Source organism: Schistocerca serialis, chromosome 4, assembly GCF_023864345.2.
Source record: "Schistocerca serialis cubense isolate TAMUIC-IGC-003099 chromosome 4, iqSchSeri2.2, whole genome shotgun sequence".
NCBI lineage: Eukaryota > Metazoa > Arthropoda > Insecta > Orthoptera > Acrididae > Schistocerca > Schistocerca serialis.
Genome location: NC_064641.1, coordinates 452626998 through 452643574, shown reverse-complemented (window position 1 = coordinate 452643574; position 16577 = coordinate 452626998). Strand labels below are relative to the sequence as shown.

Genomic DNA, 16577 nt, shown 5'->3' with positions numbered 1-16577 from the left:
TGTAGGCAGTATCTATCTTACCCCTAGTGAGATAAGCCTCTACATCCTTACATTTGTCCTCTAGCCATCCCTGCTTAGCCATTTTGCACTTCCTGTCGATCTCATTTTTGAGATGTTTGTATTCCTTTTGCCTGCTTCATTTACTGCATTTTTATATTTTCTCCTTTCATCAATTAAATTCAATATTTCTTCTGTTACCCAAGGATTTCTACTAGCCCTCGTCTTTTTACCTACTTGATCCTCAGCTGCCTTCACTACTTCATCCCTCAGAGATACCCATTCTTCTTCTACTGTATTTCTTTCCCCCATTCCTGTCAATTGTTCCCTTATGCTCTCCCTGAAACTCTTAGTCATTTTATCCAGCTCCCATCTCCTTAAATTCCCACCTTTTTGCAGTTTCTTCAGTTTTAATCTACAGTTCACAACCAATAGACTGTGGTCAGAGTCCACATCTGCCCCTGGAAATGTCTTACAATTTAAAACCTGGTTCCTAAATCTCTGTCTTACCATTATATAATCTATCTGATACCTTCTAGAATCTCCAGGATTCTTCCATGTAAACAACCTTCTTTTATGATTCTTGAACGAAGTGTTAACTATGATTAAGTTATGCTCTGTGCAAAATTCTACCAGACAGCTTCCTCTTTCATTTCTCTTCCCCAATCCATATTCAACCACTATGTTTCCTTGTCTCCCTTTTCCTACTCTCGAATTCCAGTCACCCATGACTATTAAATTTTTACAGATGGCGGTAGCATCATCGCACACAAGCTATAAAAGGTCATTGCAATGGTCAAACTGTCATTTGTACTTAGGTGATTCATTTGAAAAGGCATCCAATGTGATTAGGGCTGCACAACAGAAATTAACAGACTTTGAATACAGAATGGTTGTTGGAACTAGACAAATGGAACATTCATGTTGCCACTATCTGCATGAAATATTATTCAAGTGAAGCTGAGCAAAAGTTTTCCAAATATCTGTGAATCATGGAACTGAAGTGGGACCTGGGTACCAGGCTGGTATTCACCTAGTGGGATAAAGGAAACCACCTAAAAATCACATCCAGGCTGGCTGGCACACCGACCCTCATCTTTATCCTTTGGACAGATTTGATCCAGTGCTTCTCCCCATCCAGGAAGCAGCGGCATGCTATCCTGGGTGTGGCAAAGGGGGGGGGGGGGGTTGTTTCATCCAGGAATTTCCATCAATTTGGAAATGGATTTGAAGTTCAGCAGGGGGGGGGGGGGGGGGGGGGGGGAGGAACTTCGAGGTTTGCTGATCACATAATTATGTCAGGCTTGGCAAAGGACTTGGAAGATCAGTTGAATGGAATGATGGTGTCTTGAGAAGATGTTAGAAGATGAACATTATTTAAAAAATGGAGGATTAAATCAGACAATGCAGATGGAATTAGACTAGAAAATGAAGCAATACAAACAGTAGAGTAGAGTAGACTTGCTATATGAGGAGCACAATAAGTGATGATGGCCAAAGTAGAGAGAATGTAAAATGCAGACTGACAACAACAAGTAAAACAAAAGATAAATTTGCTAACATCAAACAGAAATTTAAGTGTTGTGAAGTCTTTCTGAAGATACTTGTGTGGTGTATAGACTTGTACAAAAGGTAAAAATATAATAGAGGGTTTTTAGATCTGATGCTACAGAAGAAAGCAAAAGATTAGATGGATAGACTAGATAACTAATCAGGAGAAGACACAGTATATCGAAGGAAACAAATCTGGAGTCAACAGTCAACATTTATCTCTAGATTCAGAACTATCTCCTACCTGTACACTATTTAGTTGACATCATTAAACTGGTAAGGTAAATTGGGGAGCTAACAAAGAAACAGCAGATCTGTAAGGAATATACAAACTAGATCTGAACAGATATAATAAAAACCGTGTCTCGCCTTGTGGGGTGTGTAAGGCTGGCAGCTCATTCATGTCGCTAGACCAGCGAGGGTCCAGGATTCACTGCTGGTGGCTGCAGTTATGTTGAAAGATGGGATCCTATATTAATACAATGAAAACATCAAAATTATTTAATTACATTGATTACAATTAAACAAACTGTACTCACCAATATCACAGTATGTGCTGGAAATGTTTTCCCCTTTCTTGAGAGCATGGTTCAACATGTTTACATTTATTTGCAAACACCTTTACCAATTTTTCGCATGTAATCAAATGCGGAAAATCAATTATCACTGTCTCCAGTTCATCTATTGTCTTTGGGTTATTATGATACACAAATGTTTTAGTTGCACACCAAAGAAAATAGTCAGGTGGAAACAGACCTTTCATCATTACTCACTGTCCAAAGATTTCATCTAAAAGTCGTAGGGACTGATGTTTCATATGAGCAGTAGCATTATCTTGTTGGAAAAATGAATGTCTAATCTTGTTTTCATTCAGCAGGGCAATACATGGATAAATTACATGGCAACGATAGATATCAGAAGTGACAATAGTATCAAAAAAGATCAGCCCTATAATTCACACTTGCACTATGGTATCCCGCACACTGATTTTCTCTGTATCCAGCAGCATTTCTCTTAAGGCATGTGGATTTTACAATGACCAAATTCGTGACTTTTGGGAATTAATGTAGCCAGATAGGTGAAATCGAGCCTCATTAATGAAAATGGTTTGAACTAAAACACCAGCTCCGTGGCAGTTAATAAATTGCTGAAACCATTCACAATTTGCTACTTGTTTTACATGGTCCACACAATACAATTCTTGCACAGCAGTAATTTTACATGGATACATCCCCAGTTCTTCGGTTATGGCCTTAGTTATTGTCATACAAGAGACTTTAGCTTCTTGTGATAATTTCCTCACTGATTTTGTTGGACTCTGCAATATGATGTCCAAAATGTCTTCAAGCTTATACACTGTTAAAAAAATAAAGTAACATAAAATAAAAAATTTAAAAAATCGAAAAACAAGAAAGAAGAATTCAGGGACCAAAATATGAAAATGGCATTTGGACAAAGGAGACATCAAATAAAATCTACCAATTTACAGGAAAAATACAACATACTGAATAAGGAAACTGCAATTACAGGTTTTTGGCCACTTATGTTGAATGAATAGCAACATACTCTCAAACAAAATTCTGATGTTAACTTTATTAATGAGGAATTGAACCATTTAGCTAAGAGGACCCCCCATGAACCATGGACTTTGCCGTTGGTGGGGAGGCTTGCGAGCCTCAGCGATGCAGATAGCCATACCGTTGGTGCAACCACAACGGAGGGGTATCTGTTGAGAGGCCAGACAAACGTGTGGTTCCTGAAGAGGGGCAGCAGCCTTTTCAGTAGTTGCAGGGGCAACAGTCTGGATGATTGACTGATCTGGCCTTGTAACAATAACCAAAATGGCCTTGCTGTGCTGGTACTGCGAACGGCTGAAAGCAAGGGGAAACTACGGCTGTAATTTTTCCCGAGGACATGCAGCATGATTAAATGATGATGGCGTCCTCTTGGGTAAAATATTCCGGAGGTAAAATAGTCCCCCCATTCGGATCTCCGGGCGGGGACTACTGGCGTCCTACGGATTGGAGCGTGGAATGTCAGATCACTTAATCGGGCAGGTAGGTTAGAAAATTTAAAAAGGGAAATGGATAGGTTAAAGTTAGATATAGAGGGAATTAGTGAAGTTCGGTGGCAGGAGGAACAAGACTTCTGGTCAGGTGACTACAGGGTTATAAACACAAAATCAAATAGGGGTAATGCAGGAGTAGGTTTAATAATGAATAGGAAAATAGGAATGCGGGTAAGCTACTACAAACAGCATAGTGAACGCATTTTTGTAGCCAAGATAGATACGAAGCCCACACCTACTACAGTAGTACAAGTTTATATGTCAACTAGCTCTGCAGATGACGAAGAAATTGAAGAAATGTATGATGAAATAAAAGAAATTATTCACATAGTGAAGGGTGAAGAAAATTTAATAGTCATGGGTGACTGGAATTCGGGAGAAGGAAACGTAGTAGGTGAATATGGAATGGGGGTAAGAAATGAAAGAGGATGCCGCCTGGTAGAATTTTGCACAGAGCACAACTTAATCATAGCTAACACTTGGTTTAAGAATCATGAAAGAAGGTTGTATACATGGAAGAACCCTGGAGATACTAAAAGGTATCAGATAGATTATATAATGGTAAGACAGAGATTCAGGAACCAGGTGTTAAATTGTAAGACATTTCCAGGGGCAGATGTGGACTCTGACCACAATCTATTGGTTATGACCTGTAGATTAAAACTGAAGAAACTGCAAAAAGGTGGGAACTTAAGGAGATGGGAGCTGGATAAACTGAAAGAACCAGAGGTTGTAGAGAGTTTGAGGGAGAGCACAAGGGAACAATTGACAGGAATGGGGGAAAGAAATACAGTAGAAGATGAATGGGTAGCTTTGAGGGATGAAGTAGTGAAGGCAGCAGAGGATCAAGTAGGTAAAAAGACGAGGGCTGGTAGAAATCCTCGGGTAACAGAAGAAATATTGAATTTAATTGATGAAAGGAGAAAATATAAAAATGCGGTAAATGAAGCAGGCAAAAAGGAATACAAACGTCTCAAAAATGAGATCAACAGGAAGTGCAAAATGGCTAAGCAGGGATGGCTAGAGAACAAATGTAAGGATGTAGAGGCTTATCTCACTAGGGGTAAGATAGATACTGCCTACAGGAAAATTAAAGAGACCTTTGGAGAAAAGAGAGCCATTTGTATGAATATCAAGAGCTCAGATGGAAACCCAGTTCTAAGCAAAGAAGGGAAAGCAGAAAGGTGGAAGGAGTATGTAGAGGGTCTATACAAGGGCGATGTACTTGAGGACAATATTATGGAAATGGAAGAGGATGTATGAAGATGAAATGGGAGATACGATACTGCGTGAAGAGTTTGACAGAGCACTGAAAGACCTGAGTCGAAACAAGGCCTCGGGAGTAGACAACATTCCATTAGAACTACTGACGGCCTTGGGAGAGCCAGTCCTGACAAAACTCTACCATCTGGTGAGCAAGATGTACGAGACAGGCGAAATACCCTCAGACTTGAAGAAGAATATAATAATTCCAATCCCAAAGAAAGCAGGTGTTGACAGATGTGAAAATTACCGAACAGTCAGTTTAATAAGCCACAGCTGCATAATACTAACACGAATTCTTTACAGACAAACGGAAAAACTAGTAGAAGCCGACCTCGGGGAAGATCAGTTTGGATTCCGTAGAAATACTGGAACACGTGAGGCAATACTGACCTTACGACATATCTTAGAAGAAAGATGAAGGAAAGGCAAACCTACATTTCTAGCATTTGTAGACTTAGAGAAAGCTTTTGACAATGTTGACTGGAATACTCTCTTTCAAATTCTAAAGGTGGCAGGGGTAAAATACAGGGAGCGAAAGGCTATTTACAATTTGTACAGAAACCAGATGGCAGTTGTAAGAGTCGAGGGACATGAAAGGGAAGCAGTTGTTGGGAAGGGAGTAAGACAGGGTTGTAGCCTGTCCCTGATGTTATTCAATCTGTATATTGAGCAAGCAGTAAAGGAAACAAAAGAAAAATTCAGAGTAGGTATTAAAATCCATGGAGAAGAAATAAAAACTTTGAGGTTTGCCGATGCCATAGTAATTCTGTCAGAGACAGCCAAGGACTTGGAAGAGCAGTTGAACGGAATGGACAGTGTCTTGAAAGGAGGATATAAGATGAACATCAACAAAAGCAAAACGAGGATAATGGAATGTAGTCGAATTAAGTCGGGTGATGCTGAGGGAATTAGGTTAGGAAATGACACACTTAAAGTAGTAGATGAGTTTTGCTATTTGGGGTGCAAAATAACTGATGATGGTTGAAGTAGAGAGAATATAAAATGTAGACTGGCAATGGCAAGGAAAGCGTTTCTGTAGAAGAGAAATTTGTTAACATCGAGCATAGGTTTAAGTGTCAGGAAGTCATTTCTGAAAGTATTTGTATGGAGTGTAGCCATGTATGGAAGTGAAACATGGATGATAACTAGTTTGGACAAGAAGAGAATAGAAGCTTTTGAAATGTGGTTCTACAGAAGAATGCTGAAGATTAGATGGGTAGATCACATAACTAATGAGGAAGTATTGAATAGGATTGGGAAGAAGAGAAGTTTGTGGCACAACTTGACTAGAAGAAGGGATCGGTTGGTAGGAAATGTTCTGAGGCATCAAGGGATCACCAATTTTGTACTGGAGGGCAGCGTGGAGGGTAAAAATCGTAGAGGGAGACCAAGAGATGAATACACTAAGCAATTTCAGAAGGATGTAGGTTGCAGTAGGTACTGAGAGATGAAGAAGCTTGCACAGGATAGAGTAGCATGGAGGGCTGCATCAAACCAGTCTCAGGACTGAAGACCACAACAACAACAACAACAGCTAAGAGGAAGACCTACAGGAAATTGGGACAGATTGAGAAATCATTTAAGATAGTAAAGAGTTGAGCCATTATTATTAACAGTCACAGAGTTGCTGAAAAGCCCTACAATGGCCTACAGAAGGATGAAAGAACCAAGGAGGGGGGGGTGGGGGGCACCAATGAAGAGATAATAGGGAGGAAAAGAAGTTTTTCTTTTGAGAAGGACAAGGCTGTTTCCTTCCTTATCCTTGCCTAGTCTGAGAAAAGCTTCACCTCTGAAAGTCTTGCTGTCAGTGGGAAGGGTTAAACTTACTTATTTCTGAGTCATATTCCTTTTTTCAAAAGAAAATTGGATAATAAATATTAACTAGAAATAAACTTCATATTATATTTTTGGAATGGGGTCATGCTCTATTACAGGACAGGTAACTGATGGATAACGGTGGAAACTATTTACCTGGAAATGTGCTTTATGAACATATAACAGATCTATTATTATTTGTATGAGAAAATGTTAGTGTTTATATATGTGCTGAAAATCTCTCGTGACATCTGGGCAACAAAGAAACTGTATTTCATGTTTAGGCAATAAAGAAAAGTGCTTATTTATCATGCATCTCTTTTATGCAAAAATTTGCAGAGAGTATCGTGTTTGGTGGATCCATAGCTTCTGTGTCAGAGTACTTGATATATTATTTCATATTAGATGAATATAGTCCCACTTATGGTCCACTGTAATTGGCTGAATGCATCAGTTGTTGTCACACTTTTACCTAACAACATAGTCTACTGCAAAACCACTTCAGATGGGTTCTACTGTTGTAATCCTTATTATCAGTCCCAAACCACTGACTCTGAAAAAACATTAAGTAACAATCAGTTCTTAATTTCAGTACATGCAGCATCACATGCTGACAGAGAAATTTTATTCATTAATAATAATTTGTAGTTAATTTTTTTTGGAAAGGAAGGAAGATTGAATTTAGTAATCTGTCGACATCAAGGTCATTAGAGATGGAGCATAAACTTGGATTGTGTCAAGGATGGGGAAGGAAATCTGCCATGCCCTTTCAAAGGAACCACCCCAGAATTTGCCTGGAATGATTTTGGGAAATCACAGAAAGCCTAAATCTGGATGGTTGGATGTGGGATTTTCACAGTCGTCCTCCCAAATGCGAGTCAGTGTACTAAACATAGCACCACCTCAATCAGTAATTTTTTATTTTATTTATTTACTTTTAAGACTGTACAGTTAATAAAATATGTATGTTTTGTGTTTTAAAAATGTGGGAATCTATTAACAAATAAATTTTTCAATGTATTCTGACAATATCTGGTCTTATTAGTCTACAGCTATTGGCAAAAATGACATTGTTATCGCATTTGTCAACATTTTCTGCATGAAATACGTTAGTCTTCAAAACTATGGCACTTTGTTTTCTGAGGTAGCACATAATCAAGGAAGTACAACTAAATGGAGAAGAGGATACTTTGGAGTTTGTGTTTTACACATCATTGCTTGAGATTCTTTTGCTCTTAACTAATTGTACAGTCCATATCTCCTTCACGTGGCAGACAATCCAGTAGGCTTGCAATAGCTCTTGTCACATATGTCATGGTTCCATAACTGCCACTAGGGGCACTGTCATAAAAATGTTGACAGATATATGCTGCTCCACCACACAGCAACCCACCCGTAGACATCATTTCACGTTGCTCTCGAGGCTTCGCACAACACAACGTAGCATCACCATCCACTCTCATCTATAAAAAAAAAAGAGATTTTTTTTTTTTTTTGTATCATACAGTAAACAATTTAAAAGTTTCTCCAACTGCACTCTCATTGTTCTTCAATACATTAATCAAGTAAAAATCAAATACTTTTTTATAAAATGAAAACTATTATTCTTACAGTCAAACTTCAAACAACCATTTTATAATGGATGAAAGAAAACTTGAGAGAATGGAAAGCCTACAACAGGATCTTTCTTAAGTATATGAAAGGAGGATATACATTTAATTTGAATGATTTTTTTACTTCTACACTTCTCTCATGGCTCATTCTAAATGTAATCTTTTGCTGTCACTCCTGTCTAATTTATCATTGCATCTTCCACTTACCTCTAGACTTCAACCTCAACCACACTGTATTATTCATCCGAATACCGAAATCCCTTTCTTAAGCTATAACTACCTTTAGTTATATCCATATTTTGCACACCACTGCCAGGCATGCATTACGGTTTCTTCTCATTCCATTTGTGTACTAAGTGCAGGTGTAATGACTGCTTAAATGCCTTTGTGTGAAGTGCAATTAGCCTACTCTTGTCTTTGCTGTCTATGCAGGAGTAATATGTAGGGGAGAGTATACTCCTAGATTCTTTACTTAAAAATAGTTTTAAAAGTTGAAACCAAATGGTAACAGGTTTGTTCAACTCATGGGACAGGATATCAGAAATCTTGAAAAATCTGAACTGGCAGACTCTTTAAGATCACACACACACACACACACACACACACACACACACACACAGAGAGAGAGAGAGAGAGAGAGAGAGAGAGAGAGAGAGAGAGAGAGAGAGGTGAGTAATGAACTGTGTGGTAGTACCACCCTATCTTGTGACACTGTGGAGCAGGAGGAACTAGTGCCATCTACCAAACCACCAATCTCACCACATGTTTGTAACTGTCAAGTATTTTTTTTGTTCCTGTTCAGTCTCTACAGCTCTCCCACATATCCAATATCCATACCAACTGTGTAACCATGATCTCTGCTGAAATTATTCTGTCCTAATTAACTATATGTTTATCACAGGGGGCAGAAGCAAAGATTCGTGTGAAGTTATTCTAGAAGTGCTCTCAACATACTACTTCGAGCAATTGGTTAGAAAACCAACTCGAGATGGGAACATGTTAGATATCTTGGTGACAAACAGACCTGATCTTTTTGAGGAAGTTAATCCAGAAGAAGGTATTAGCGACCATAATGTCATTGTGGCTTCTATGTCAGCGGAAGTTGGGGGAGGGGGAAGAAACCGCATAGAGTTTTCTTGTTTGGGAAAGCAAATAAAATTGTCATTAATGAATATCTTCATAGTCAGTTCCAAGCATTGACCACGGGACACAAAGATATTGAGCATTTTTGGTCAGAATTTAAAGGTATTGTCCACCATGTGCTAGAGAAGTATGTGCCTAGCAAAAGTATAGGGGAGGGAATGGATCCACCTTGGCACAAAATACATGTTAGGAAGTTGCTGAGAAAGCAGAGAATTTTGCACAGTCGTTTTAAACGTAGTCACTGCCCCGCTGACAAACAGAAATTATGCGAAATGAAAGCAGCTGTCAGAAGGACAATGAGAGATTCTTTTAACGAATTTGAAAGCAATATTTTATCTGTAGATTCTAAAAATAACCACAAAAAATTTTGGTTGTACATAAAATCTATGAACGCTACAAATAATTCAATACCTTCTCTTGCTGACAGTACGTGTAATGTAACGACGATGATAAACAGAAGGCCGAAATTCTAAACCTAGCTTTCAAAACCTCGTTTATGGTAGAGGACTGCAGCACCATTCCCCCTTTCAATTATTGAATAAACGATGCAAGGATGGCTGACATGGTGTTTAGTGTATCTGGGATTGTAAAACAGTTAAGTTCCTTAGATGCCAGGAAAGCACCTGGCCCAGACGGTATCCCGTAAGATTTTATGTTGACTACGCTACAAATATAGCACCGTTCTTATCCATCATCTACCAGAGATCACTGGAACAGCAGAAAGTTCCACGGGACTGGAAGAAGGTCCAGGTCTTAGCAATCTATAAAAAGGATAGAAAATCGGATGTACTTAATTACCGGCCAATTTCACTAACATCAATTTGTTGTAGAATCATGGAACATATTTTGTGCTCAGACATAATGACCTTTCTAGACTCTGAGAAGCTCATCTGCAGAAACCAGCACGGTTTTAGGAAACAGCGGTCATGCGAGACACAGCTGGCCCTCTTTGTGCACAATATACAACAGGCTCTAGATACTGGCTCCAAGGTTGATGCCATATTTCTCGACTTTCAGAAGGTTTTCGACTCAGTTCTATACTGTCGCTTGCTACAAAAAGTGCGCGCTTACGGTCTATCCGATGACATATGTGGTTGGATAGAAAGTTTTCTAACAGACAGTGAGCAGTGTGTCGTCCTGAATGGGGTGACTTCAACAGAAACAAGTGCAACTTCAAGTGTGCCCCAGGGCAGCATAATAGGTCCTCTGCTTTTTACAATTTACCTAAATGATCTGGTTGATGGTATTGACAGCGGCCTTAGACTATTTGCCAATGATGCTGTAGTCTACAGGAAAGTAGTGTCACACAAAAGTTGTGAACATATCAATGAGGATTTGCAGAAAATGAATGTGTGGTGTAATGACTGGCAGTTATCTCTCAGTATTAATAAGTGTAACCTACTGCACATAACAAGGCGAAAATCCCCATTAATGTACAAAATAAATGCCCAGTCTTTGGGAGCTGTAACATCCATCAAGTATCTGGGTGTGACTATTCGAAATGATCTCAAATGCAATGATCAGATTACACAAGTAACGGGTAAGGCGAACTCTAGATTGCGGTTTATTGGTAGAATCCTGAAGCGATGCAGTCCTTCAACAAAGGAAATAGCTTACAATACATTAGTTCGTCCAGTCTTGGAGTACTGTTCGTCTGTATGGGACCCTTACCAGTTGGGTCTGATTCAAGGGATTGAGAAGGTCCAAAGAAGAACAGCAAGATTCGTGACTGGTACATTTAGCCATTCAGAGAGCTTTACAAATCTCATAGAAAGTTTGAAGTGGGACATACTTGCAGATAGACGGTGCGCTATCACTTTTAAAATCAAACTGCAATAAGTTGTTGCAAGATTCTATACTTTTCATTTCAGTAGATTTTTATAAAGTACGTGTGCCTCTCCAAACAGCACAGTGTGAATGGCATGTCTTACATAAATACCACCACATTTGCAGGAAATACTATACAAACCTGGCATTTCTTGATGTAGATGTTGTCATACTTATGTTTTAAATACTTGTGTTAAAACTGATGATGACTGTCAATGGACATTGTTTTAGTTCTACATATTGAGGTGTTTAAGACAACTTTGTTGTGGACAAGATAATTAAAACTTTTTATATTCAACTTCGGAGTGTAACCCTACTGCAAGATGATTTCATTCAGTCATGCAGCTGTGAAAGACTCTGAGGATACACTAGTCTTCTTTGGTAGAAAAGAACAAAAACTGTGACATATTGTTATACAATTTATAACATTTGACCTGTAAAAGTGTCAACAAATAGAGTTATCTTACCTGATCTTCCAGAAATATTTGATTCGCTTTGTGTACAAGACTCTCCACTGTTATTATGTTTCCTAAGGAGGCAGCCACATTATATTCAGCAACCAAGGTCAGTACCATCAAAGCTTCAACAATCAGCTGGCGATATTCGGGTTGTGGAATAGTATTAAGAACAGTTTCCACTGCCAATGCAAACTTAAGTTCTCCTGAAGTCATCTGTGAAAAGCCATCATTTTAGTGATGAATTATATTTATGAACTAGAATGTGCAGCAATTTGCAAAAACACTTACCTCCTGAGTCAGATGCTGAGGTAAGACTTGTCCTTCAATAGCTAATCCCTGGCACTAAAATTAAGAAATTAATACCATTTTACTGTCACAATTATGCCTTACTTTGTAAAGGCACTATGAACTACACAATAATAATGAAGAGCATATTCAGGATCTGAGCAAAGATGATGATTGGGGTAAAGGGAGGGTGCAACTTATATTTGTTTCACAGTGAATGGCGAAATAGTCTTGATTCCATGACAACTTCTTTTTAGGTACAGTTGTGACTAATCAGTATTCATTACATGTTGCACTTTCCTCCAATTGAAACTGAATTGGTACGTCTACCTGTGAGGTTAGCGGGAGAGGGAGGGGTGAGTGAGTTAATTTTATGATGATCTTTTTTGGGGGGAGGCAGCAGACATACCCATGTTAATTATCATTAAACCACAGCAAAGAACCCTCCTACCAGGGGAAGGTATAAAGGATGTTACAAAGATTATTTTATTGATACAAATTAAATTCCACTTGTTAGCTGGTTGGTTAGTTAATAAGTTAGTTTCAACTTGCAGAGATCATTTGCACAATTAATAGTAATTATGTGGGACTAGTGATTTTATATTCACATCACAAATTAGGTGGTTCGTGGTTCATGATGTGGGTTCCTGTAGTCATGTCCTAGTTCATGAACCACGGGCAACGGATGAGTGGCCAAGTAAGTAGTCCCGACAGTCGGGATACCAGATACTTTGGAATAAGGCAGGGCATCTCTGACATATTCTAAGTCGTGGTCACCTTTGTGCTCATACGGCAAAGACTACCAAATCCACCGGTTAGTCCCTCAACCGTTAGGGGTAATACCCAATGGGACTCGGGGAAAGTAAGGCTAGCAACCTGCTTCCCTGGTACTTTAAATATGATGCTGGCAACAATCAGAGCAAAATGCCTCGGACCTTTGGAGGTGACGGAGTCCCACCTCTAACTGACAAACCAGGGACTCCTAAGATACGACTTGGCAAACAAATGGTAATGAGATGAGGAGCTATTAATATCAATGGGGGCTACTCTGGGAAGAAGGTAGAGCTGGCAGAGGCTGCAAGTAAGATGGGGTTGGACGTTTTAGCTGTTAGTGACATTCGGGTAAGGGGTGAGAAAGAAGAGGAAGTGGGAGAATACAAGGTCTACCTGTCAGGAGTCTAAGCAGGAATAGCACAATGGGGTGTAGGGCTTAACATCAGGAAAGAAATGGAACCCAGCGTAGTTGCAATAAGGTATGTAAACGAATGACTGATGTGGATAGATTTGACAGTGTCTAGCAAGAAAATTAAGATTGTGTCAGTATATTCGCATTGCGAAGGGACAGATCAAGATAAGATGGATAGTTTTTATGAGGCACTCAGTGATGTAGTTGTTAGAGTAAAGGACAAGGACAGTGTTCTGCTCATGGGTGATTTTAACGCCAGGATTGGAAACCAAACAGAAGGGTATGAAAAGGTTATGGGTAAATTTGGAGAGGATATGGAGGCCAACAGGAACGGGAAACAACTCTTGGATTTCTGTGCCAGTATGGGCTTAGTAATCACAAACTCCTTTTTTAAACATAAGAACATTCACCGGTATACTGGGGAAGGCAGGGGAACCAGATCTGTCATTGACTCTATAATAACAGATCAGGAATTCAGGAAGGCTGTGAGGGACACACGTGTATTCAGGGGATTCTTTGATGACACTGATCATTATTTAATCTGCAGTGAAATTGGGATTGTGAGGCCAAAGGTGCAGGAGGTCAGGTCCATATGTAGGAGGATAAGAGTGGAGAAACTTCAGGATAAGGAAATCAGGCACAAGTACACAACAGCGATCTCAGAAAGGTACCAGTTAGTTGAATGTAGTCAATTACAGTCATTGGAAAAGGAATGGACTAGGTACAGGGATACAGTACTAGAAGTGGCTAAAGAATGTCTTGGAACAGTAGTGTGTAAAAGTAGGATGAAGCAAACAGCTTGGTGGAATGACACAGTCAAGGCAGCCTGTAAAAGTAAAAAGAAGGCGTATCAAAAATGGCTACATACTAGAACTCAGGTAGACAGAGAAAGTTATGTTGAAGAAAGAAACAAAGCCAAACAGATAATTACAGCATCCAAGAAGAAATCTTGGGAAGACTTTGGAAACAGGTTGGAGACTATGGGTAAAGCTGCTGGAAAACCATTCTGGAGTGTAATTAGCAGTCTTCGAAAGGGAGGTAAGAAGGAAATGACATGTATTTTGGACAGGTCAGGAAATCTGCTGGTGAATCCTGTGGATGCCTTGGGCAGATGGAGGGAATATTTTGAAGAGTTGCTCAATGTAGGTGAAAATACAATCAGTAATGTTTCAGATTTCGAGGTAGAATGGGATAGGAATGATGATGGAAATAGGATCACATTTGAGGAAGTGGAGAAAATGGTCAATAGATTGCAGTGCAATAAAGCAGCTGGGGTAGATGAAATTAAGTCGGAAATCATCAAATATAGTGGAATGTCAGGTCTTAAATGGCTACACAGGATAATTGAAATGGCCTGGGAGTCGGGACAGGTTCCTTCAGACTGGACAAAAGCAGTAATCACACCAATCTTGAAACATGGAAACAGAAAAGATTGTAACAACTACAGAGGTATCACTTTAATCAGCGTTGTGGGTAAAATCTTCTCAGGTATTGTTGAAAGGAAAGTGCGAGTATTAGTTGAGGACCAATTGGATGAAAATCAGTGTGGGTTTAGGCCTCTTAGAGGTTGTTAGGACCAGATCTTTAGCTTACGGCAAATAATGGAGAAGTGTTATGAGTGGAACAGGGAATTGTATCTATGCTTTATAGATCTAGAAAAGGCATATGATAGGGTTCCGAGGAGGAAGTTATTGTCTGTTCTACGAGATTATAGAATAGGAGGCAAACTTTTGCAAGCAATTAAAGGTCTTTACATGGATAGTCAGGCAGCAGTCAGAGTTGACGGTAAATTGAGTTCATGGTTCAGAGTAGTTTCAGGGGTAAGACAAGGCTGCAACCTGTCTCCACTGTTGTTCATATTATTTATGGATCATATGTTGAAAACAATAGACTGGCTGGGTGAGGTTCAGATATGTGAACACAAAATAAGCAGTCTTGCATATGCGGATGACTTAGTTGTGATGGCAGATTCGATTGAAAGTCTGCAAAGGAATATTTCAGAGCTAGATCAGAAATGTAAGGACTATGGTATGAAGAGTAGCATCTCCAAAACGAAAGTAACGTCAGTGGGAAAGAAATATAAACGGATTGAGTGCCAAATAGGAGGAACAAAGTTAGAACAGGTGGACAGTTTCATGTACTTAGGATGCATATTCTCACAGGATGGCAACATAGTGAAATAACTGGAAGCAAGGTGTAGCAAAGCTAATGCAGTGAGCGCTCAGCTACGATCTACTCTCTTCTGCAAGAAGGAAGTCAGTACCAAGACTAAGTTATCTGTGCACAGTTCAATCTTTCGACCAACTTTGTTGTATGGGAGCAAAAGCTGGGTGGATTCAGGTTACCTTATCAACAAGGTTGAGGTCACGGATATGAAAGTAGCTAGGATGATTGCAGGTACTAGTAGATGGGAACAATGGCAGGAGTGTGTCCACAATGAGGAAATCAAAGAAAAACTGGGAATGAACTCTATAGATGTAGCAGTCAGGGCGAACAGGCTTAGATGGTGGGGTCTTGTTACACGCATGGGAGAAGCAAGGTTACCCAAGAGACTCATGGGTTCAGCAGTATAGGGTAGGAGGGGTCAGGGCAGACCAAGGAGAAGGTACCTGGATTCGGTTAAGAATGATTTTGAAGGAATAGGTTTAACATCAGAAGAGGCACGAATGTTAGCACTGAATAGGGGATCGTGGAGGAATTTTATAAGGGGGCTATGCTCCAGACTGAACGCTGAAAGGCATAATCAGTCTTAAATGATGATGATGATAATCACAAATTATTTTGTAAATATGGCTACATGCTGATCATTTGCATGTGCTTTTAAAAAAACATACAGACGTGCATTAGCAATTCCCACCAAGCACTTTTTTTTACACGTTACATCAATATAAATTCTACTACATAATAAAATAAGTTGTCAAGGAGAAACTTTTACTGTTTGTTTTTGTATTTTACTTTGTTATCTGTCAGACATTTTGTATCACTGGGATTCAGCACTACAATTAACTTTTTTGTGCCTAGACATTTTCCTACTCTCATTTTACATTTGTATCTCAAAGATATTGTTAATATTGTTGTGAAGAGGTAATTATCATTCTGAGAAATCAATGAAAAATCCAGCTTTTCTAAAACTTTGCCTTTCCATCACAACAAATTATATCTTCTAAGTTGCTTCATTCCAGGGAGCTTTCACTTTTGGAGTGAGAGGAATGACAGAATTTGCTGGGTCTGGTCTCTAAGATGGGTTCACAATTCCTCACGAACTGGTTTTGGTTTGTTCTGTCTGTGAGCATAGAAGTTGTCATTGGTGAAACAAGGTCTCTCAATGGCATGCTTTTGGTCATTTCTCCTGCATTCATCAAAGAGAC

The 16577-nt window shown here is 39.3% G+C and overlaps 1 protein-coding gene across 2 annotated transcripts in view; it reads right to left on the bottom strand.

The window, feature by feature from the left end:
- Positions 1-7603: 7603 nt before the first annotated feature.
- Positions 7604-16577, bottom strand: part of LOC126475093 (probable phosphorylase b kinase regulatory subunit alpha) — a 263393-nt gene continuing 254419 nt past the window's right edge. For both annotated transcript variants that reach the window (XM_050102666.1, XM_050102667.1), the window contains exons 23-25: positions 12027-12080; positions 11748-11951; positions 7604-8160 (exon numbers count right to left, since the gene is read on the bottom strand). In XM_050102666.1, coding sequence (XP_049958623.1) covers positions 7933-8160; positions 11748-11951; positions 12027-12080 — 486 coding nt within the window. In that variant the 3' untranslated portion in view covers positions 7604-7932. The remainder of the gene's footprint in view (positions 8161-11747; positions 11952-12026; positions 12081-16577) is intronic.